Source organism: Tetrao urogallus (assembly GCF_951394365.1).
Source record: "Tetrao urogallus genome assembly, chromosome: Z".
In the NCBI taxonomy this organism is placed as follows: domain Eukaryota; kingdom Metazoa; phylum Chordata; class Aves; order Galliformes; family Phasianidae; genus Tetrao; species Tetrao urogallus.
In genome coordinates, this window is record NC_136816.1 from 74,503,831 (window position 1) to 74,527,596 (window position 23,766).

Below are 23,766 nucleotides of genomic sequence, written 5' to 3' on the forward strand. Positions count from 1 at the left end.
TGACCTCTTCCTTTTGTGTGTACATAACAGCAGTATGTATGCACAGAAAACCATGCAATTCTGTACATGAGGGAAAATTTAGTGTTTGATGTACTTCAGGACTGTGAATTACATAATTTTGTCAAACAAAACGTGTTCTTATTTAGGCTGTTAATTCTAGAATTAAAACAGACCTGGGAGCAGCAGAGCAAATGCTAGGCAGGGGGTGACTACAAGTCCTAGCTAGGTCTCTGTTTTCAATGAGATTTCTGATCAATGCTGGAAGGCAAACACTGAATTCCTCCTATTTTGTCAGAATTTCAGCGGAGGGATTTGAAAGACCCCTGTTAGGTGGCTGTTGATGATGAGACCTGTGCAGAAATCTCGCCACTGAGAATCCGTATCAGATTAGGAAAATTACAAACAATAAAACCACTGCTCTCTAAAACCCTCCAAAACCAAAACAAGGCAAAATGAAAAACAAAACAACAAAAACAAACAAAACCCACTAAAATTACACTTTTCTGTTTTGTTTTTCTTTTTTTCTGGTGAAAATTTGTTATAAACATTTCATTTTTTTTTTTTTTATTATTTGGATCTAATAGCTCAAGAATGATTTTTGGAAATTTAGCTCTTCGTCAAGTATAGAGTTTAAGTTCTCTTTAGTGCATGGACACAAAGAGGCCTTTTACAGGCTAGTAATACCTGGAATAGAATGCAGGCTGCATGGGACAGGCTAACAGATGTTTGTCTCCTTATTCTGGGTTCTGCTCTTAGGCAGTGAGAGAAAACATACTGTAGTTTCTTCTGGTGTATTGAAAGACTTTTTGTAGTTTCAGGTCTGTCTAATTTTAGAAATTTTTGGAACATTCTTAGGAAAGGTGCCATAGTTTGATACCTCTTCCAATCTGGATTTGTTAAGGGTGTGTTTAATTGATGAAAATGCCTTTATTGTTATAAAGCTGTCTCGTGTCTTTCGTGTATCGAATACAGATGCTTTGATTTAAATGCTGACCTGGCAAGTATTCTGAACTACACATACTGACTGTGAAAGGGTTTCTTCACAAGCTGTTGATTCAGGCATGTTTGTTAGCCCAGCAGCTATTGCAGAAGCAGTATTGTGTGTCAGTTCCCAGTTTAATACCAAGAGCATAAGGCTGGTCACATGTTGCTGATATCATTAGATGAACGCTTTGCTTCAGGAGTGAAACAAATGAGAAAGCTCAAACTAGAATCGTGAAATGAATTTGTTTTGACATGTTTACTTACCTGTGGTAACTCTGTCATTGAGTTATGTGCAGAATGATGATATTTCTGTGTTTTTTTCCTTCCAATTCTGTGAAAACACACAGATGTGTCTGGATGTTTCACTTCTAAACAATGAGTCTGTCTGAAAATCTGCAAAATGTGTCTGTAATCTAGCATGATGCTCCTGCAGTTCCACAGTCTGTTCTCTTGGAGTGCAGTGCTTGCTGCCAAATTCACTGTAATGAAGAGCATTCTAGCATTGTGCCTGACAATTTGAAGACGTGATAAATCTATGCAATATGTTTTGTTACCAAAACAGAGCTCCAGAAGTGGGTGTTTGTGCTGTACCAATAAATGGATACTACCTGCACACCTATTGATGTACTTACAGTATGTAGCATGCTGTAAATGATAGAGCTTTACACATTCACTTCCAAATTTGAGACTTTGCTGTACTAATTGGAGAAACTACTGCTTCAGGCTCATCTTGCTGGATAAGCAGGACAAGTCAATGAAAGAACCTTTTCAGAGAACCCAGAACAGCACATCCGTTCAAACACCAGCAAATATTTCAAGGTGCCTTGAGTCTAAGCAATTACAACTGGATATATTTTCTTAACTTGCTCTGAGAACAGTGTTGTTCGTGTCAATTGCTAGCTTTCCTGCACAGTGCAACACCTAAGTGAGCTCCCTCTCTGAATACAGGCTTTGCAAGGCAGGAAGGCTAGCAAGCGTATTCTGAAAAGTCAGGTGTGTCCATGTGGCATGATGAGGAACAGCTCCAGTGTGTCAGTTGGAGGAAGCCTGCATTTCTTGTTACTGTGAATTTCTCCAATTACAACTTTGTTTCAAAGCTGGACAAACAATGCTGTTGTCTTTTCTTGTAAAAAAAATAAAAAAAAATTGGGGATAGAGGCTAGCAACATACTTGAATCTACAATTGTATCCTCAGTATGGGGCTCAGCTTGTGCGTTGATGCTGCTAGTAGATCTGACCTGTGTCTGTGTGCATCTGGGGATCATTTGTGTTAGTGAGCAGAGGGTATGAAGTGCACCATCCTAAAAGTGATAACTTTGCTTCATTTCACAGTCTTCGCTCCCTGGAACATCAGTAATTGCCTCGCCACTCACTGGATCAAAGGAAAACTCCCAGTTACCCAGCCCAAACCCTGTCCCACCTGAGGTGATAGCAACAAATTTGGACTTTGAGGATATTTGTCAGTCAGTATGGCCTCTTTTTGTGGTGGGCTACTAGAATTTTCTTTCAACACTGATATAGGGCGTTTCATTTTGTCAAGTGAAATTTCGGGACTTGCAGATGAAGGCAACTTGGAATCCAATATGTTTGACAATATGGAGGAGACCAAGAAAATAACAGTATTTGAGGTAGCAAATATTTGGCAGTGTCAAGGGGATCTCATTGTCTTAAAGCTTATTAAATAAACGGTCATACCGGAATCTCTCCAGCAAATTTCAGTCATTTGTGAATTACTTTGTTGGTTGATTGGAGAAAATGACATCAGTACATCGATTACTGTAACACTGACGACTTTCTGCTGTTTAAAAAACATAACACACAGCTGACATTTCCTGTTGTTTGTTTCCGACTGATGTAAACAGAGGGTGGGAGTTCAGAGATAACCTTATTTGAATAAAGATGCATATTTTTAATAAACTTCTTTCTTGTAATCTGTTATGTGTCACTGAGGTCCAGGGGAGCATTCAAGGGAGCTTCATGGTCTCAGCTCGGCCCTGCCTGACGCTGGGTGTTTAAGGTCAAGTGAAGAGCAACGTGCCAGCTTGGAGGTTTCTTAGCAGTGAATTAAGTGAGTTGCTGGCTGCTTTGATTAAACAAACGACCTAATTGTTCTGGGCTGAAGGTTGCACACATGCCTGTAGCTCTTCCTCCAGGTTCCCTAGCTGCCCTCGTCTTGGTGCTCTGCTCTGGTTTCTTGGGGTACAACAGCCCAAAACAAGTTAGCCAGTCTCCTCAATCAGCTTTCATGGTTTGTGCGTGCATGTCTCACGTTTTGTTTCGTTTATCCTGTCCTATCCAGTAACTGTTTGCTGTAACCTGCAAGAATGCGAGCGATCTCATTTGCCACCAGCTTTCCTCAACCAGGAGCAAACTGATACACAGATGTATCTCTAATTGAAGCTCTTCAAGCTGAGAAAGACCCAGAGATCCCATTTATCTCTTTAAAGGTGACCTTGTGTTCAGACTGCTGCATGAAAGGCAGGAGGAATTTCATTCTGGAGGAATGAAGAGGACATTCCAGAGATGCACAGATACATCCGAGCTGTGCGGTCAGAGTTGTCTGCTGCTGCTGTTTTGGGAGCACAGTCTTGTTCAGATGCTTGCACATCTATAGTGGTTTTGTGTGTCTTTTCCACAGGCCTTTGGACTTTGATTTGCTTGTTTCAGGACTCCTGAGTCTATTCTGATGTTGGAGATGCCTCTGTTCTTTGGATGTACAAACCAGGGGCTTTTTTCTTTTAAAGAAAAAGGCTCAGCTCCACCAGGTAACACAGGAACAGAGCCTTTAGTCTTGATTGAATTTAAACTGAAAGTAAAGGGCGTTGATTTAAACCTGAGACAGCAGCAACACCAGCACTTAAAAGCACCTGGCTGTAAGCTTTTATTAAGTCAGTGATCCGTGTAAACAGCAAGATACAGTCATTGCTTTATAACTTCAGTACCTTCCACAACACTTCCGTCTTCAGTTTCAAATCTAACGTTAAAATGCCTGTTCTCAAGTTCACGGGACCCACTTACACACAGTCCTGAAAGCACATAATGAGTTTCAAAATCGATTTTGATCAAAACGAAGTACTTGTTATCTGCAGTCTACCAAAGTAATTTTGTTGTGATTCGGAGTTCTTGTTGCCGTGATAACTCCATCTGAAAAATAGATCCCAAGTTTCTCGTTTAATCATTAATAATCCAGGATTACAGGAGGTCCTGTTTATTTTTTTTATCTTTTTTTTTTTTTTTTTTTTTCATTTTTAAATAGTAACAGGGCTGCTTTAATTAGAAAGGCTCTAATGCAGATTAAGGCATTAGGCAGACTGGAATCCTCCCATCTCAGTGAAATTATGAGAGTGCTGAGAGAACCATTTAGATAATCAAGACTACAGAATATTCCATTAAGCCACGTGCAGCCAGGCACAGTAAAGCAAACATTCGAAACCCCAAATCATGAACTTCTAGCAGGTGATGTTCTTTTCCCCAGGTGATCTATGGTGCAGGTAGCAGATCCTGCAGACTTTCACCAGAACAGAGCCGTGGGGTTAATGATGTGAGCAGAACTGGGAAAGATGAGGAGGCTGCACAGAGAATCCAGGTGAAGGATGCGTTGTAGCTCAGATTCATTTCTCCTTTACTGAGAGTGAAGATCCAAATCAACAGGTATCGTGGGCAGCACAGGTCATGGTGCAGGTGGAAAAGTGGAATGAACCAGCACAAAGCAGGAAGGTGTCGTTTGGTTTTGATCAGGATTTATTTCAGGTCCTGGGGATGTCTTGGCCCTTGGGAAAGTGAGAGTTCTAAATGGAAGAAGTCAAAGTGCAATTGCACACTCTTCTTTTTTCAACTGTAATTAGCTTAAAGTATTAATATAAAAAGTAGGTAGCTGCATCTAATGATTTCTGTGTGTGTGTGCGTGTAATCTGAACCATCTGCCTCTAGATATTAAGGAGTTCACTCTTTAATCCAGATTATGGCTGACAAACTGGTTTTGGCATTCACGTTTCACTAGCACTGTGCCCCTGAGGAGCTGCCGTGGCTGTAGAAACTCTCCTGCTTGCGACTGTTGATTTTGGAAATTACTCTTTTGTTTGTTGGTTGGTTTTGGCTTTCCTGTGGTGGTTTGCTCGTAGCTCCTTTCTTCTTAAGGATGGCCTTCCTGATGAAAAGCATGCTGAGCAACCAGGTGAAGAATCTGGGGCTTGGAGGTGGAGGAGAAGAAAGCAAAGAAGAAAGCACTCCTTCCGACCCAGCAGCTGCTGCAGGAATGACCAGAGAGGAATATGAGGAGTACCAAAAGCAAATGGTTGAGGAGAAGTGAGTACCAGTTCCCTTATCAGCAGCATGGGGCTGCGTCTTTGTGACCTTGGGCAGGTAGAGAGATCCCAAGAGGAAACCCAAACGTCAGCTCTCCCCTCCACCTCTATATTAAATAGGGCAATCTTTGCTAGAGGCTTCCCAAACAGCAGCTCACCAACTGCAGATGGTAAAATGCTGTGTTTGCCCCCCCCCCCCCCGTTCTCTGACTCTCCCTCTCTCCTCTGCTCCCTCTGCCCTCTCCTCAGCTGGATCCAATCCGAACAGAGGTTGTTTTATCTACCACATTTTCCCATAGGTGTGAGGATGGTTGTGGTGCAGGAATGAATTCTCACAGGGCATGATTTGTTCTCCTACAACTCTGTGCAGAGTAAACTTCTCTTTATCCATGTTGATCGTGGCAGATGTAGAAAAAGTAATGCGTGCTGTGCCACAAGGGTGATGTTGACCTAGAGGAAAGTTGTTAAATGGTTTCTTTCTATTGCTGCACTTTTCATTACTTTTTGTAAAATCAGCATAAATCGATCAGCCCTTCACAACTGGTTAAATTCCACAAATGTTATTTATTTTTCTGTACGAAAACGGGAGTAAATCACAGGACTTTTAGCATGTGGGACTTCAAATCGTGCATAATTATGGAGAAAACAATTGACTTTTAAATCTGAGATGCATCTGTTCTTCTAATGATCAATTACATAATGATTGTGTAAATCCTCTGTGTAAGATGATTATAGGTGAAAGGTTAATGACCGATGGAATCCGAGGTATCCAGGTCTGTATTTAGCAGCAGCCCTTTCTATCATATCACCTCAAACAGGTATCAGTTGATCTGGAATAAAATACAGGATATTTTGCTTCACATTTTTGTCATCAACTGCGGGTGGAAGGGCTCTCTGCTGAGGCTGGAGAGCAAACCAGGGTCACTGGGATGGGGAAAACTCTTGTAAAGAGTATTATTTGTACCTGAGTGGTGTGTCTTCACATACAGAAATGTGCTGAGGAGCCAGTGCAGGAGTGCTTCAGTTTGGAAGATGGGAATTACTGTCAGAAAGCAGTTTGCTGAGGACAGTCCATGCTGTGGGGTTATGTAAGAGAAGTCAGGGAGGTGATGAGCTCTGCTGGAGTCACGGACTTTGATACACGGATGTCCCGGCATTGGCCAGGATTCTGTGCTTTGTTGGCCTTTTGATGTATTCATTTATTTTTATAATGCAACAAAGCTCACCAGAAAGGCAGGGATTGCTGTTTCTTAGGAGAACATGCAGTTCAGAGGAGCAAACAGATGTTTTCTGCTGGCCATCTCCAGCATTAAGAGCAAGGAGCCACCAGTTAGTGCTGCACACCTGCTCCTGGCTGTCATGCAACAGCCCCTATACCTGGCTCCTGTAGCTGCAGCACTTTGCCTCCCATAATTAAACCCTGCAGCATAACAGGACCCGGGTGATGGGGGAAGGTTGCCAAGTCTTCCAGCAACATCAGAGCAAGTGAAAAGCTCAGGTCGAGCAGGGAATCCCCCCCTTCCACTTCTCACAGGCGTCACTGGAAGGGATGTGATGTCCCAGAGGGGGCATTCCCAACGCTGTACGACCACTGACTGCTCCTGTGGAGGGGTGGCCGAGGAAGAGAAAGGCTGAGAACGAATGGGAAAACAGGCCACTAGCATATAAACCTTCTCTTCACAACCATCCCCCTAATTTCTGGCTGAATGATGCTTAAGTTGGCTTCCAGCTAATGAGAACCGGAAAGGAAAAAAATCCAAAAACTCATTTGCAAAAGGGGAGGGAAAATAAATAACATTTCATCTTGCAAGTAGTTTGGATGTTGGCTGGAGCAAAACAAATTTTGGCTGAGGATTTCTATGAAAAAGGAAAGGGGGGAGAGGGTGGGGGGGAAGAACATTCAACATCACCTCACACAATGGCCAGGGTTGGAAGGGACCTCAAGGATCACGAAGCTCCAACCCCCTGCCACACGCAGGGCCACCAACCTCCACATTTCATAGCAGCCCAGGCTGCCCAGGGCCCCATCCAACCTGGCCTTGAACACCTCCAGGGATGGACGGGGCATCACAGCCTCTCTGGGCAGCTGTTCCAGCACCTCACCACTCTCATAGTAAAGAACTTCCCCTGACATCCAATCCAAACCTTCCCTCCTTAAGCTTAAAACCACTCCCCCTTGTCCTGTCACCATCTACCCTTTCCAAGAGTTGATTCCCCTCCTGCTTATAATAAGTTTTAAAAACAGAAAGTACGTGTCATCAGATATCTTTGAAGACATACAGTGTGCAAATAGATATAAGTGATCTAAGCAAGAATCCCAAATTTAATGAGTGCATTTTATAAAATCACAGCTAGAGGAAGTTCTTTTCTATAGAGGAGGAACTGGCATGTGCTGTGATAGGGAGTTCTGGGGCAATAAATGGGTTCAGAAGAGTCTGGGAGGAGTTGGAGCTGGCAGAGGGCACCCAGGGCTGTTAATGACGTAGGGACAATTTCCAGCTCCAGCAGTTCCTCAGCTACTGACTTTGGGATTAAGCCCCCGACATCACTTTGTTGTTATCACTTCTTTTGTGCCTTTGGGCAAGTTAGATAACCTTAGTGGTAACTGCTGCACCCAACCTTCTGTCGCCCAGCAGCTGCCTCAGGGTAAAGGACAGCCATTTTATCAATATCTCGAAGAAACAACTTTGTTTCCCTTCTTATTTTCCAGGATGGAAAGAGATGCGGCATTTGCACAAAAGAAGGCGGAAAGAGCCTGCCTGAGGGTTCACCTGAGAGAGAAGTACCGACTCCCCAAGGTAAGGCGCAGCTCACAGCCCTGTCTCAGCCCAGCGGCTGCGCGTGGAGCAGACAGCTCTGCATCACAGAGCCTGGAAGCAGCTCCTGCCTTTGTCAGTGGGATGACACTGCAGTACGGGACCCAAAGGGGCCCCAGGTGACATTTCTTGTAGAGTCATCACAGAACGGTTTGGGTGGGAAGGGACCCCTAAAGGCCATCAGGTCGCGCTCCCTGCAGTGCACAGGGACACCCGCAGCTCCAGCAGTGCTCAGAGCCCATCCAGCCCGACCTCGGCTGTCTGCAGGGATGGGGCACCATCACCTCTCTGTGCAGCCTGTGCCAGGGCCTCACCGCCCTTATTGTAAAGGGCTTCTTCCTTGTATCCAGTCCACATCTCTCCTCTTTCAGTTTGAAACCACTTCCCCTTGTCCTATCGCAGCAGACCCTGCTAAAGAGTTTGTCCCCTTCCTTCCTATACTCCCTTCAGATATTGAAAGGCCACTCTCAAGTCTCCCTGGAGCCCTCTTTTCTGCCTGGTCACTGCTTTAGATCCATTTTTCCCACTCAGTAGATGAATTGTATGCTTGTAGTTATCTCCATAACATTAGGTCTGAAATACGAGAGCAGACAAGCTGGATCTCTGCTCAGATCCAGCCCTACCAGCAATGTGCACGGCTGTAACTCAGAACAACGCCGGTTAAAAAACAAAACAATGCAAAAACACCCTGAAAACAAACAGGGAAAACCACTGAAAAGTCTTCTACGCTTGCACTCTCCAAAATTCAGAATACTGATTTGTACCATTGTCCTCCTAGAAGTGGAAGCAGTCCTGCCCTGTCCTTTCCTTCTTTAACACTGCTGATACTGTAAAGTCCTCCCAGGGAAACCGAAGCACAGAGAGCAGAAATGGCAAGGCACAAACCTGCAGGTTTCCTAACAGCAAGCAGAGCTTTGCTGGCTCCCAAATCAGATCAGAGAGCTGGGACAGAAAGCATGGGAGCGATCCGTCCTCACAGCAGAGAGGACCATCAGCAACATGCTGACAGAAATCCATGCTGCTTCGTGTCATAATTGGCCAGAGGAGGAATTCAATGGCTGTTCAGGGTGTTGAAAGGAAAGCTCACAATGAGGAACTGGAGGGAGAGCTGGTGATGTGGGCAGTGCCTTGGTGTGGGGTGGAAGGGAAGGGAAGGAAAGCCCTCTCCGTCTCTGTGGGGTGTGGGTGAGTGGCTCCAAATGGACTGCTGCTGCCCAGGAAATGGCCTCAGAGGCATCGCAGGTGGGTCGCTGGAAACGTCGGTGGAGCCACGGAGGGGAAACAGGTGGTTGAAGAATCATTAGGAAGGGAATAGATGGCGAAACCAGAAAACATCATTGGATGGCAGCAGCTGTCTTTAGCAACTTGAAGTTGTAATGCGGTTTTGATTGTTCTGTCTCAAAATAACGATAAGAGAACAGCAAAAGTGATGAAATACCAAACAACCTTGGCACAGGAGCGTCAGACGTGAGGAGATATGATGGATGTGTGTCAGACCAGGAGTGTCATGAAGGCATTAAATAAGGAACCGTTACACCACTGTTTCCAAACACCAGATGAGATGGAAAGCATTCCACAGGACGTTTCCATCAGCAGTGGCAGTCAGGGTGCTAACATCAGGCTAGGTGCCTGGCTTTTGCTGTTCTTTAGAGGAGAGGAATCCCATTCCTGTTCCCTCTGGAAATACAGAAAAATGTGAAACAATTCCCCCATTCGTTATTCCCTCCCCTCCCTCCCCCCCCCCCCCAAAAAAAAACCCCAAAGCCCAAAGGGCATTGTTTTCCACTTTCTGCAATATCTCCACGTTATCTGCAATCATTTAATCGTGATATACTGTGCACTTCGGGGCTCCCCACAACCTGAGATTCTCCTCTGGGCCACAGAAATGAAACCCTCTCTGTTCACCCAAGTGGGTCTGTGGCATTTGGTTTTGCTTTTCCGTTTTGTTCAAACCTCCCTGCACTGTTAGCTCTGACACAGAGCACTCAACCCAAAGCAGCCATGTGGGGACATTCATCAGTGCAAAGAGATCAGCACCTCAAGTCTCATCCATCCAAACCTCCTGAGAACACCAGAACACCGTCATTATCCACTCCACTTTCTGATTGCTCATCTTCCTGCTTCTCCCTTTGCAGATAATGCTGTGACCTTGTGATCTGTGCAGTCTCTGTGTTTTTCTCGTTTCATTTCTTGCAGTCAGCTCAGTTCAGGGCTTCCTTTTCCATTGATCCCATGAAGATACAGACTTTTCTGTCTAATGCCCTTGTTGTATCACCCTGCTTCCAAATAGGATGAACTGGGATGCGTTTAACTGAAGTCCTGTTCCTGGCTCTGCTGTGCATAACTACAAAGGTACTCATGTGCTGAACGTTAAGGAATTTCAAGAATATGAATCATAGGATCACCAGGGTTGGAAAAGACCTCTAAGATCACAAAGTCCAACTGTCCAACTACCACCACTACTGACCATTAAACCCTGTTCCTTGGTCCCTTATCTACATGTTCCTTGAACACCACCAGGGCTGGTGACCCCACCACCTCCCTGGGCAGCCCATTCCAGTGCCCGACCACTCCTTCAAAGAAGAAGTATTCCCTAAAATGCAACCTGAACCTCCCCTGGTGCAAGTTGAGGCCATTCCCTCTCATCCAATTGCTGGTCACACAGGAGCAGAATCCAACTCCGCTCCCCCTGCCATCACAACGTCCTTTCAGGAGCTGTGGGGCACGATGTGGTCTTCCCCCAGCCTCTTCTGCTCCAAAATGTCCCATCCCATTCCCTCAGTTGCTCCCATAGCACTGTGCCCCAGACCCCTCTCAGCTCCATTCCCGTCTCAGGACAAACTCCAGGGCCTCCATGTCTTTCTTGCCATGAGGGCATCAAAGAGCCCATATTCCTTGTTAATTTGGAGCCCAGGTAGTTAAAATCCTGCCTTTTGTTTCTGTGTAATTACAATATTCCATTAGTACGTGTCTCACATTTCCCAGCCCCTCCTGTTTTGTGGTGAGGCATTTAATTGGGGTGATGGCCCAAGCCAGGGGTGAGAACAACCCATGCAACTTTTTAGTCTCTACATTAATTCAGCAGCAGTAACAAAATTAACTATCAAGACGGCATCCAACACATTCAAGACGTCCTCAGTTAACAAATTATTAATACTCCAATATATTTCATTCATAAAGGCCCAAGGGCTGCTATCACAGCAGGGAATAGCAAGACACCCCAAAACCCGTGGGCATCTGCCCCATTGTGACCCAGGTCGAAGAAAAACCGAGGGGAAACCCTTCTGGGAGCTGTCAGCTCTCATGATTTTAGCTTTGACAGAGCACAGGCCCTGCAAAGTGGTCGTGTGAGGCTGCAGCGTGGATCCTGCCTGCTGACACCCGCCAGAGGGATGCGCTGTAAGGGAGCCAGGGAGACAGAAGTGAGGTTGTATCCTGCTGCGTGGACAGGCTCTGCCATCTGATGGCTGCTGCTGTCCTAATCCATGCTACATCCTTCACTGGTGTCACGGAGTTGACCAGATCAATCTATGTCCGTGACAGGGGCGACAGGCCTCTGCCCTCCCCCCCCACCCCAATCCCACAAAAAAAATGGGAAGGAAGGAAGGGAGGAAAAGAGCAGCGGCAACAATCTATGGAGGAAAACTTATTTTACTATAATATCGGAATACAAAATAACACAATATATACAATTTAATTGAAATTGAGATTAATAAATCAGACAAGATGAGAGAGAGAGAGTTCCCGGGACCGATTCAAACCTGAAAAGCTTGGAATGGCCAGGAAAGCACCCTCCAGCACCCACTGCCTGGCAGCAAGAGAGCGCCCCCCCCCACCCGGAGGGGCCAGATCCCGTGACTTCTGTAATGTAGCAGGGATAGGTACTTGGAATTGGGGCAGTGACACTTTAATGCCCCGTATACTACATGATGTTTTGATGTGGAATACTGAAATCCAAAACCAAAAAAAACAAAAACAAAATCATAGAACCATGACATTCCACCCCTTATTCTACATCGTTACATCATGCTTAAAATATATATACATATATACAAACAAACAAAAATGATTAAAATGCACACATGGCTATATATATATATACATAGAATTAGTAACTGCACTCCCCCGGCATCAAGTTTCCTTGTGGTACACACTGAACATCCCCATTCTTCTGCATTATCCACCAAGTGGATCCTGGTCCCTGGGCAAAAACTGTACCACGGAGAGGTTTGCCCTTTCCAGAAGCTGGAAGAACCCAAACTGCCTTTCCTAACATGTTCTTTACATGTACAACAGGGACTTTATCTCCCTCTACGGTATGTAGGGAACTGGATTGGTTAGGACCATCACGATTGATAGATCCTCTGGTATTGACTAACCAGGTGGCTTCTGCCAAATATTTCTCCCAGTGCTTAAATGCTCCGCCACCCAGTGCTTTTAGCATCGTTTTTAACAATCCATTGTATCGTTCAATTTTACCAGAGGCTGGAGCATGATAGGGAATATGGTAAATCCACTCAATGCCATGATCTCTGGCCCAAGTATTTACAAGAGAATTTTTGAAATGAGTCCCGTTATCTGACTCAATCCTTTCTGGGGTGCCATGTCGCCACAGGACTTGTTTCTCGAGACCCAGTATGGTGTTTCGGGTGGTAGCATGGGGTACTGCATATGTTTCGAGCCACGCAGTGGTTGCCTCCACCATAGTAAGCACATAATGCTTACCACTGCGAGATCGTGGCAAGGTGATATAATCAATCTGCCATGCCTCCCCATATTTGTACTTTTGCCATCGCCCTTCCTCCCAGAGAGGTTTCGTCCTCTTGGCTTGTTTGATGATGGCACATGTTTCACAGTTATGAATAACCTGTGCAATGGCATCCATAGTTAAGTCCACCCCTCGGTCTCTAGCCCATTTGTATGTTGCATCTCTCCCTTGATGACCTGAGGTCTCATGGGCCCACCGAGCCAGAAATAATTCACCCTTGTTCTGCCAGTCCAGGTCTATTTGAGCCACTTCAATTCTGGCAGCTCGGTCTACCTGATGGTTATTTTGCTGTTCTTCAGTAGCCCGACTTTTGGGCACATGAGCATCTACATGACGCACCTTTACAACTATAGTCTTTGTTCGGGCAGCAATGTCTTTCCACAGTTCAGCAGCCCAAATAGGTTTACCCCTTCTTTGCCAGTTATTTTGCTCCCACTGCTGTAACCACCCCCATAAGGCATTTGCTACCATCCACGAGTCAGTGTAAAGATAGAGCATTGGCCACCTCTCCCGTTCAGCAACATCTAAGGCCAGTTGGACAGCCTTTACCTCTGCAAATTGGCTTGATTCTCCTTTCCCTTCAGTGGCCTGTGCAACTTGTCGTGTGGGGCTCCACACAGCAGCTTTCCATCTGCGATGCTTTCCCACAATACGACACGATCCATCTGTGAACAGGGCATATTTCTTTTCATTCTCTGGTAGTTCATTGTATGGTGGGGCTTCTTTAGCACGTGATACTTCTTCTCCTGCTGGTGTTCCAAACTTTTTACCTTCAGGCCAGTCCATGATGACCTCTAGGATTCCTGGACGGCTGAGGTTTCCCATCCGTGCTCGTTGTGTAATCAGTGCAATCCACTTACTCCAAGTGGCATCAGTAGCATGATGGGTGGAGGGAACCTTTCCTTTAAACATCCAGTTCAGCACTGGCAGTCGAGGTGCCAGAAGGAGCTGTGTTTCAGTACCGACTACTTCGGAAGCAGCCCGAACCCCCTCATACGCGGCTAAGATTTCCTTCTCAGTTGGAGTGTAGCGCTCTTCAGACCCTCTGTACGCCCGACTCCAGAATCCCAGGGGTCGGCCTCGTGTCTCTCCTGAGGCTCTTTGCCACAAACTCCAAGTGGGACCGTTCTCTCCGGCAGCAGTATAGAGGATGTTCTTTATACCCTGTCCCGTCCGTACTGGCCCTAGGGCCACGGCACGGGCTATCTCCTGTTTAATCTGCTCAAAAGCCTGCTGCTGCTCAGGGCCCCATGTAAACTCACTTCTCATTCGCGTCACATAATAAAGGGGGCTTACAATGAGGCTGTAGTTTGGAACATGCATTCTCCAAAAGCCCACTGCACCCAGAAAAGATTGTGTCTCTCTTTTGCTAGTGGGTGGAGACATAGCAGTGATTTTGTCGATCACATCTGTCGGGATGTGACGACGGCCATCTTGCCACTTTATACCTAGGAACTGAATCTCCTGGGCAGGTCCTTTCACTTTGCTTCGCTTAATAGCAAAACCAGCACTCAGAAGAATTTGGATCATTCGCTCTCCTTTTGTAAAGACTTCTTCTGCTGTATCGCCCCACACAATGATGTCATCAATGTACTGCAGGTGCTCAGGAGCACTGCCCTGTTCCAATACAGTTTGGATCAACCCATGGCAAATGGTCGGGCTGTGTTTCCACCCCTGGGGCAAACGGTTCCAGGTATACTGAATGCCCCTCCATGTGAAAGCAAACTGTGGCTTACATTCTTTGGCCAAAGGAATGGAAAAGAAGGCATTAGCAATGTCAGTGGTGGCATACCATTTGGCCGCTTTTGACTCCAGTTCATACTGGAGTTCTAACGTGTCCGGCACAGCAGCACTCAGTGGGGGTGTGACTTCATTCAGGCCACGGTAGTCCACCGTCAGCCTCCATTCTCCACTGGCTTTACGCACTGGCCATATGGGGCTGTTAAAAGGCGAGTGAGTTTTGCTGATCACTCCCTGGCTCTCTAGTTGACGAATCAACTTATGAATGGGGAGCAAGGAATCCCTGTTGGTGCGGTACTGCCGCCTGTGCACCGTTTTTGTAGCAATCGGTACGTGTTGCTCTTTTACTCGCAGCAGCCCCACAACAGATGGATCTTCTGACAGGCCAGGCAAAACAGACAGCTGCTTAATGTTGTCTATGTCCACAGCAGCTATTCCAAAGGCCCATCGATACCCCTTAGGATCCTTGAAATGCCCCCTTCTGAGATAATCAATACCTAGAATACATGGAGCCCCTGGGCCCATCACAATAGGATGTTTTTGCCAGTCCTTACCAGTGAGGCTTATCTCAGCCTCCAACACAGTCAATTCTTGAGAGCCCCCCGTCACTCCAGAAATATGGATTGATTCTGTCCCTTGGTGACTCGAGGGCATCAGAGTGCACTGTGCACCAGTGTCCACCAGTGCCTTATATTTCAGTGGTTCTGATGTGCCAGGCCATCGAATCCACACAGTCCAATATACTCTATTATCCCTTTCCCCCTCCTGACTGAGGGCAGGGCCCCTCTATTCATTACCTGTGGTAACTGGAGCAACTGCACTGGTGGTTGATCTGCTTTGTAATTCTTTCACCCGGGCTCGTAGTACAGGAGTAGGTTGACCGTGCCACTTCCCCATGTCTTCTCCATGGTCACGTAGGTAATACCATAAGGCAATTCGCGGTGTATTACCCCTTACTTGAGCCGGAGAGCGTTTGCTTCTGACAGCTGAGATCTTTGATGGTGCACGTGAGAAGGAAGGTTCATCGTCTTTAGTTAGGTGGGCTCGCATCATCTCCTTCATCTCCTTCATCTCCTTCATTAGACTCTTTTGATTATCCTGGTCTTCATCAAGCGTCTCTGATACTGCTACACGTTTGTCACGGTTAATCAGTTGAGACACTTGCTCCGTCATCATTCTTGATATAGCAGCAACGGCAGCATGAACTGGGGACAGCAATTGTTCGTAGTTTTGGAGCGTAACAATTAATTCATAAACTAAAGGCGTTCTCTGTTGTTCGTTGAATCTGTCACACGCTGACATTAGTGTAGAGGCATATTTGTCCGGCGCTGTTGTCACGATTTTCTGCCATATCTCAGGCGTTGTCCTCACTCTTTCAGGGTCGCGGTTTTGTTGTGGGTGGTTAGGAACAAAGTTAGGGTCATACAGCATTTCCACCACGCCTATTTCCCTCAAATACTGGATACCCTTTTCAACTGTATCCCATTTTTTCATCGCAATCTTCAAGCCATTTTTGAAGGGATACTTTTCCTTCACAGCTGTTAACACTCGTTCCCAGAGGGAGGCAGCCTCATCCGAACACCGACTAATTCCTCTATCAATAGCTGGATCTCTGGCAATGGCACCTAGTTGGCGAGCTTCATTACCATCCAGAGACAAGCTACGGGCCCCACTGTCCCAACAGCGAACCAACCAGGAAACAAGAGTTTCATTCGGGCGCCGTGTAAACTCCTTTCTTGAACCTTGGATTTCAGTCATCTTTAGAGGCCGGCGAGTAGTAATAGAGACTTCCTCTTCATCACTCTCTTCTGCACGTCTCTTAGTTTTCCCTTTTGCCTTTCGCGATGGTGGTGGTTCTGAGGAGGGCCCCTCGCCTGGATCTTCCTCCACCTCCTCCTCCTCCTCTTCTCTTTTTCGTTCAAGACGCGAAGACACTCGTTTCCATTTCTTGCCCTCCACAGGAGCAACTGGTATTGTTACTGGTGTCTCCTGTGATCGATCAGATGTGACTTGGGGATTTTCCCCTTTGGCTTGAACCTCAGCTCGGAAACTCTCTCTCTCCAGAATGGTATTATATAGGGCACGGTAAGCACAAGCCAAACCCCAAATAAGTTGTACCTCCTTAGATTTATGTAAGCCGCATAGTCCCTGACTCAGATACTGGCTTAGTTTCTCAGGATCCCACAGGTGTTCAAGAGTAAAATCCCATGACACTGCGGGTCCCCACGCTTCTAAAACCTTTCCTAAACCTCTCCATATTCCCTGCCAGTCATCATTCTCTAGTTTTGGAGGAGACTCCTTCCCCTTATTACGAATGCATAGGAATATATTCAGGAAAATTGATGACATGCACACGCACACCAACATGAGTATTAATTCAGGATTCAAAAAACGTTTGACAAACCGAGAAGAAAACCCGGAGACTGGTCTGAACATCGTGTTGTTTGTAAAATTAGCTATTCCATTTGGGATGTAGTTGTTTGTGAAATTAGCCATTCCTTCTGGGATGTAGATGTCAAAGTTCAAATCATACCACATTGCAAATAGGTAAAACATAGGTGTCTCCATCAGTGTCATTAGGTACCTATATATGGTTGCAATTCCACAACACATAATTATGAGCTGGATTATTGGCCAGTAGGTTGTGAATAACACCATTGCTTTTAATCCTTTACCCAGCACCCCCACAATAACGAGTGGGTTCATCAGTGGTGCCTGCTAAAAAGGGGTTAATGAATTGAAGCTAACAAGAGGAAGGGAAAAAAAAAGGCACTACACAGACAAAGTAGTGCTCAAAGTTTACAAATATCCCAGAACACTGGCAGTACACCTAATCTTTCAAGGTCAGGTTTTCCAGCACAGAAACCTGAACTACTGATAATGCTCCCTAACGAAGCAGGGGATAGGTACTTGGAATTGGGGCAGTGACACTTTAATGCCCCGAATACTACATGATGTTTTGATGTGGAATACTGAAATCCAAAACCAAAAAAAACAAAAACAAAATCATAGAACCATGACATTCCACCCCTTATTCTACATCGTTACATCATGCTTAAAATATATATACATATATACAAACAAACAAAAATGATTAAAATGCACACATGGCTATATATATATATACATAGAATTAGTAACTGCACTCCCCCGGCATCAAGTTTCCTTGTGGTACACACTGAACATCCCCATTCTTCTGCATTACCCACCAAGTGGATCCTGGTCCCTGGGCAAAAACTGTACCACGGAGAGGTTTGCCCTTTCCAGAAGCTGGAAGAACCCAAACTGCCTTTCCTAACATGTTCTTTACATGTACAACAGGGACTTTATCTCCCTCTACGGTATGTAGGGAACTGGATTGGTTAGGACCATCACGATTGATAGATCCTCTGGTATTGACTAACCAGGTGGCTTCTGCCAAATATTTCTCCCAGTGCTTAAATGCTCCGCCACCCAGTGCTTTTAGCATCGTTTTTAACAATCCATTGTATCGTTCAATTTTACCAGAGGCTGGAGCATGATAGGGAATATGGTAAATCCACTCAATGCCATGATCTCTGGCCCAAGTATTTACAAGAGAATTTTTGAAATGAGTCCCGTTATCTGACTGAATCCTTTCTGGGGTGCCATGTCGCCACAGGACTTGTTTCTCGAGACCCAGTATGGTGTTTCGGGCGGTAGCATGGGGTACTGCATATGTTTCGAGCCACCCAGTGGTTGCCTCCACCATAGTAAGCACATAATGCTTACCACTGCGAGATCGTGGCAAGGTGATATAATCAATCTGCCATGCCTCCCCATATTTGTACTTTTGCCATCGCCCTTCCTCCCAGAGAGGTTTCGTCCTCTTGGCTTGTTTGATGATGGCACATGTTTCACAGTTATGAATAACCTGTGCAATGGCATCCATAGTTAAGTCCACCCCTCGGTCTCTAGCCCATTTGTATGTTGCATCTCTCCCTTGATGACCTGAGGTCTCATGGGCCCACCGAGCCAGAAATAATTCACCCTTGTTCTGCCAGTCCAGGTCTATTTGAGCCACTTCAATTCTGGCAGCTCGGTCTACCTGATGGTTATTTTGCTGTTCTTCAGTAGCCCGACTTTTGGGCACATGAGCATCTACATGACGCACCTTTACAACTATAGTCTTTGTTCGGGCAGCAATGTCTTTCCACAGTTCAGCAGCCCAAATAGGTTTACCCCTTCTTTGCCAGTTATTTTGCTCCCACTGCTGTAACCACCCCCATAAGGCATTTGCTACCATCCACGAGTCAGTGTAAAGATAGAGCATTGGCCACCTCTCCCGTTCAGCAACATCTAAGGCCAGTTGGACAGCCTTTACCTCTGCAAATTGGCTTGATTCTCCTTTCCCTTCAGTGGCCTGTGCAACTTGTCGTGTGGGGCTCCACACAGCAGCTTTCCATCTACGATGCTTTCCCACAATACGACACGATCCATCTGTGAACAGGGCATATTTCTTTTCATTCTCTGGTAGTTCATTGTATGGTGGGGCTTCTTTAGCACGTGATACTTCTTCTCCTGTTGGTGTTCCAAACTTTTTACCTTCAGGCCAGTCCATGATGACCTCTAGGATTCCTGGACGGCTGAGGTTTCCCATCCGTGCTCGTTGTGTAATCAGTGCAATCCACTTACTCCAAGTGGCATCAGTAGCATGATGGGTGGAGGGAACCTTTCCTTTAAACATCCAGTTCAGCACTGGCAGTCGAGGTGCCAGAAGGAGCTGTGTTTCAGTACCGACTACTTCGGAAGCAGCCCGAACCCCCTCATACGCGGCTAAGATTTCCTTCTCAGTTGGAGTGTAGCGCTCTTCAGACCCTCTGTACGCCCGACTCCAGAATCCCAGGGGTCGGCCTCGTGTCTCTCCTGAGGCTCTTTGCCACAAACTCCAAGTGGGACCGTTCTCTCCGGCAGCAGTATAGAGGATGTTCTTTATACCCTGTCCCGTCCGTACTGGCCCTAGGGCCACGGCACGGGCTATCTCCTGTTTAATCTGCTCAAAAGCCTGCTGCTGCTCAGGGCCCCATGTAAACTCATTTCTCATTCGCGTCACATAATAAAGGGGGCTTACAATGAGGCTGTAGTTTGGAACATGCATTCTCCAAAAGCCCACTGCACCCAGAAAAGATTGTGTCTCTCTTTTGCTAGTGGGTGGAGACATAGCAGTGATTTTGTCGATCACATCTGTCGGGATGTGACGACGGCCATCTTGCCACTTTATACCTAGGAACTGAATCTCCTGGGCAGGTCCTTTCACTTTGCTTCGCTTAATAGCAAAACCAGCACTCAGAAGAATTTGGATCATTCGCTCTCCTTTTGTAAAGACTTCTTCTGCTGTATCGCCCCACACAATGATGTCATCAATGTACTGCAGGTGCTCAGGAGCACTGCCCTGTTCCAATACAGTTTGGATCAACCCATGGCAAATGGTCGGGCTGTGTTTCCACCCCTGGGGCAAACGGTTCCAGGTATACTGAATGCCCCTCCATGTGAAAGCAAACTGTGGCTTACATTCTTTGGCCAAAGGAATGGAAAAGAAGGCATTAGCAATGTCAGTGGTGGCATACCATTTGGCCGCTTTTGACTCCAGTTCATACTGGAGTTCTAACGTGTCCAGCACAGCAGCACTCAGTGGGGGTGTGACTTCATTCAGGCCACGGTAGTCCACCGTCAGCCTCCATTCTCCACTGGCTTTACGCACTGGCCATATGGGGCTGTTAAAAGGCGAGTGAGTTTTGCTGATCACTCCCTGGCTCTCTAGTTGACGAATCAACTTATGAATGGGGAGCAAGGAATCCCTGTTGGTGCGGTACTGCCGCCTGTGCACCGTTTTTGTAGCAATCGGTACGTGTTGCTCTTTTACTCGCAGCAGCCCCACAACAGATGGATCTTCTGACAGGCCAGGCAAAACAGACAGCTGCTTAATGTTGTCTATGTCCACAGCAGCTATTCCAAAGGCCCATCGATACCCCTTAGGATCCTTGAAATGCCCCCTTCTGAGATAATCAATACCTAGAATACATGGAGCCCCTGGGCCCATCACAATAGGATGTTTTTGCCAGTCCTTACCAGTGAGGCTTATCTCAGCCTCCAACACAGTCAATTCTTGAGAGCCCCCCGTCACTCCAGAAATATGGATTGATTCTGTCCCTTGGTGACTCGAGGGCATCAGAGTGCACTGTGCACCAGTGTCCACCAGTGCCTTATATTTCAGTGGTTCTGATGTGCCAGGCCATCGAATCCACACAGTCCAATATACTCTATTATCCCTTTCCCCCTCCTGACTGAGGGCAGGGCCCCTCTATTCATTACCTGTGGTAACTGGAGCAACTGCACTGGTGGTTGATCTGCTTTGTAATTCTTTCACCCGGGCTCGTAGTACAGGAGTAGGTTGACCGTGCCACTTCCCCATGTCTTCTCCATGGTCACGTAGGTAATACCATAAGGCAATTCGCGGTGTATTCCCCTTACTTGAGCCGGAGAGCGTTTGCTTCTGACAGCTGAGATCTTTGATGGTGCACGTGAGAAGGAAGGTTCATCGTCTTTAGTTAGGTGGGCTCGCATCATCTCCTTCATCTCCTTCATCTCCTTCATTAGACTCTTTTGATTATCCTGGTCTTCATCAAGCGTCTCTGATACTGCTACACGTTTGTCACGGTTAATCAGTTGAGACACTTGCTCCGTCATCATTCTTGATATAGCAGCAACGGCAGCATGAACTGGGGACAGCAATTGTTCGTAGTTTTGGAGCGTAACAATTAATTCATAAACTAAAGGCGTTCTCTGTTGTTCGTTGAATCTGTCACACGCTGACATTAGTGTAGAGGCATATTTGTCCGGCGCTGTTGTCACGATTTTCTGCCATATCTCAGGCGTTGTCCTCACTCTTTCAGGGTCGCGGTTTTGTTGTGGGTGGTTAGGAACAAAGTTAGGGTCATACAGCATTTCCACCACGCCTATTTCCCTCAAATACTGGAAACCCTTTTCAACTGTATCCCATTTTTTCATCGCAATCTTCAAGCCATTTTTGAAGGGATACTTTTCCTTCACAGCTGTTAACACTCGTTCCCAGAGGGAGGCAGCCTCATCCGAACACCGACTAATTCCTCTATCAATAGCTGGATCTCTGGCAATGGCACCTAGTTGGCGAGCTTCATTACCATCCAGAGACAAGCTACGGGCCCCACTGTCCCAACAGCGAACCAACCAGGAAACAAGAGTTTCATTCGGGCGCCGTGTAAACTCCTTTCTTGAACCTTGGATTTCAGTCATCTTTAGAGGCCGGCGAGTAGTAATAGAGACTTCCTCTTCATCACTCTCTTCTGCACGTCTCTTAGTTTTCCCTTTTGCCTTTCGCGATGGTGGTGGTTCTGAGGAGGGCCCCTCGCCTGGATCTTCCTCCACCTCCTCCTCCTCCTCTTCTCTTTTTCGTTCAAGACGCGAAGACACTCGTTTCCATTTCTTGCCCTCCACAGGAGCAACTGGTATTGTTACTGGTGTCTCCTGTGATCGATCAGATGTGACTTGGGGATTTTCCCCTTTGGCTTGAACCTCAGCTCGGAAACTCTCTCTCTCCAGAATGGTATTATATAGGGCACGGTAAGCACAAGCCAAACCCCAAATAAGTTGTACCTCCTTAGATTTATGTAAGCCGCATAGTCCCTGACTCAGATACTGGCTTAGTTTCTCAGGATCCCACAGGTGTTCAAGAGTAAAATCCCATGACACTGCGGGTCCCCACGCTTCTAAAACCTTTCCTAAACCTCTCCATATTCCCTGCCAGTCATCATTCTCTAGTTTTGGAGGAGACTCCTTCCCCTTATTACGAATGCATAGGAATATATTCAGGAAAATTGATGACATGCACACGCACACCAACATGAGTATTAATTCAGGATTCAAAAAACGTTTGACAAACCGAGAAGAAAACCCGGAGACTGGTCTGAACATCGTGTTGTTTGTAAAATTAGCTATTCCATTTGGGATGTAGTTGTTTGTGAAATTAGCCATTCCTTCTGGGATGTAGTTGTTTGTGAAATTAGCCATTCCTTCTGGGATGTAGATGTCAAAGTTCAAATCATACCACATTGCAAATAGGTAAAACATAGGTGTCTCCATCAGTGTCATTAGGTACCTATATATGGTTGCAATTCCACAACACATAATTATGAGCTGGATTATTGGCCAGTAGGTTGTGAATAACACCATTGCTTTTAATCCTTTACCCAGCACCCCCACAATAACGAGTGGGTTCATCAGTGGTGCCTGCTAAAAAGGGGTTAATGAATTGAAGCTAACAAGAGGAAGGGAAAAAAAAAGGCACTACACAGACAAAGTAGTGCTCAAAGTTTACAAATATCCCAGAACACTGGCAGTACACCTAATCTTTCAAGGTCAGGTTTTCCAGCACAGAAACCTGAACTACTGATAATGCTCCCTAACGAAGCAGGGGATAGGTACTTGGAATTGGGGCAGTGACACTTTAATGCCCCATATACTACATGATGTTTTGATGTGGAATACTGAAATCCAAAACCAAAAAAAACAAAAACAAAATCATAGAACCATGACATTCCACCCCTTATTCTACATCGTTACATCATGCTTAAAATATATATACATATATACAAACAAACAAAAAATGATTAAAATGCACACATGGCTATATATATATATACATAGAATTAGTAACTGCACTCCCCCGGCATCAAGTTTCCTTGTGGTACACACTGAACATCCCCATTCTTCTGCATTACCCACCAAGTGGATCCTGGTCCCTGGGCAAAAACTGTACCACGGAGAGGTTTGCCCTTTCCAGAAGCTGGAAGAACCCAAACTGCCTTTCCTAACATGTTCTTTACATGTACAACAGGGACTTTATCTCCCTCTACGGTATGTAGGGAACTGGATTGGTTAGGACCATCACGATTGATAGATCCTCTGGTATTGACTAACCAGGTGGCTTCTGCCAAATATTTCTCCCAGTGCTTAAATGCTCCGCCACCCAGTGCTTTTAGCATCGTTTTTAACAATCCATTGTATCGTTCAATTTTACCAGAGGCTGGAGCATGATAGGGAATATGGTAAATCCACTCAATGCCATGATCTCTGGCCCAAGTATTTACAAGAGAATTTT

General features: G+C 45.9%; 1 protein-coding gene across 1 annotated transcript in view; it reads left to right on the forward strand.

Moving 5' to 3' along the window:
• Positions 1–5,122: 5,122 nt before the first annotated feature.
• CPLX4 (complexin 4) overlaps positions 5,123–23,766 on the forward strand; it is a gene marked incomplete at both ends in the record, with an annotated part of 28,875 nt that continues 10,231 nt past the window's right edge. The window contains 2 exons of the mRNA XM_079548339.1: positions 5,123–5,289; positions 7,999–8,086. Coding sequence (XP_079404465.1) covers positions 5,123–5,289; positions 7,999–8,086 — 255 coding nt within the window. The remainder of the gene's footprint in view (positions 5,290–7,998; positions 8,087–23,766) is intronic.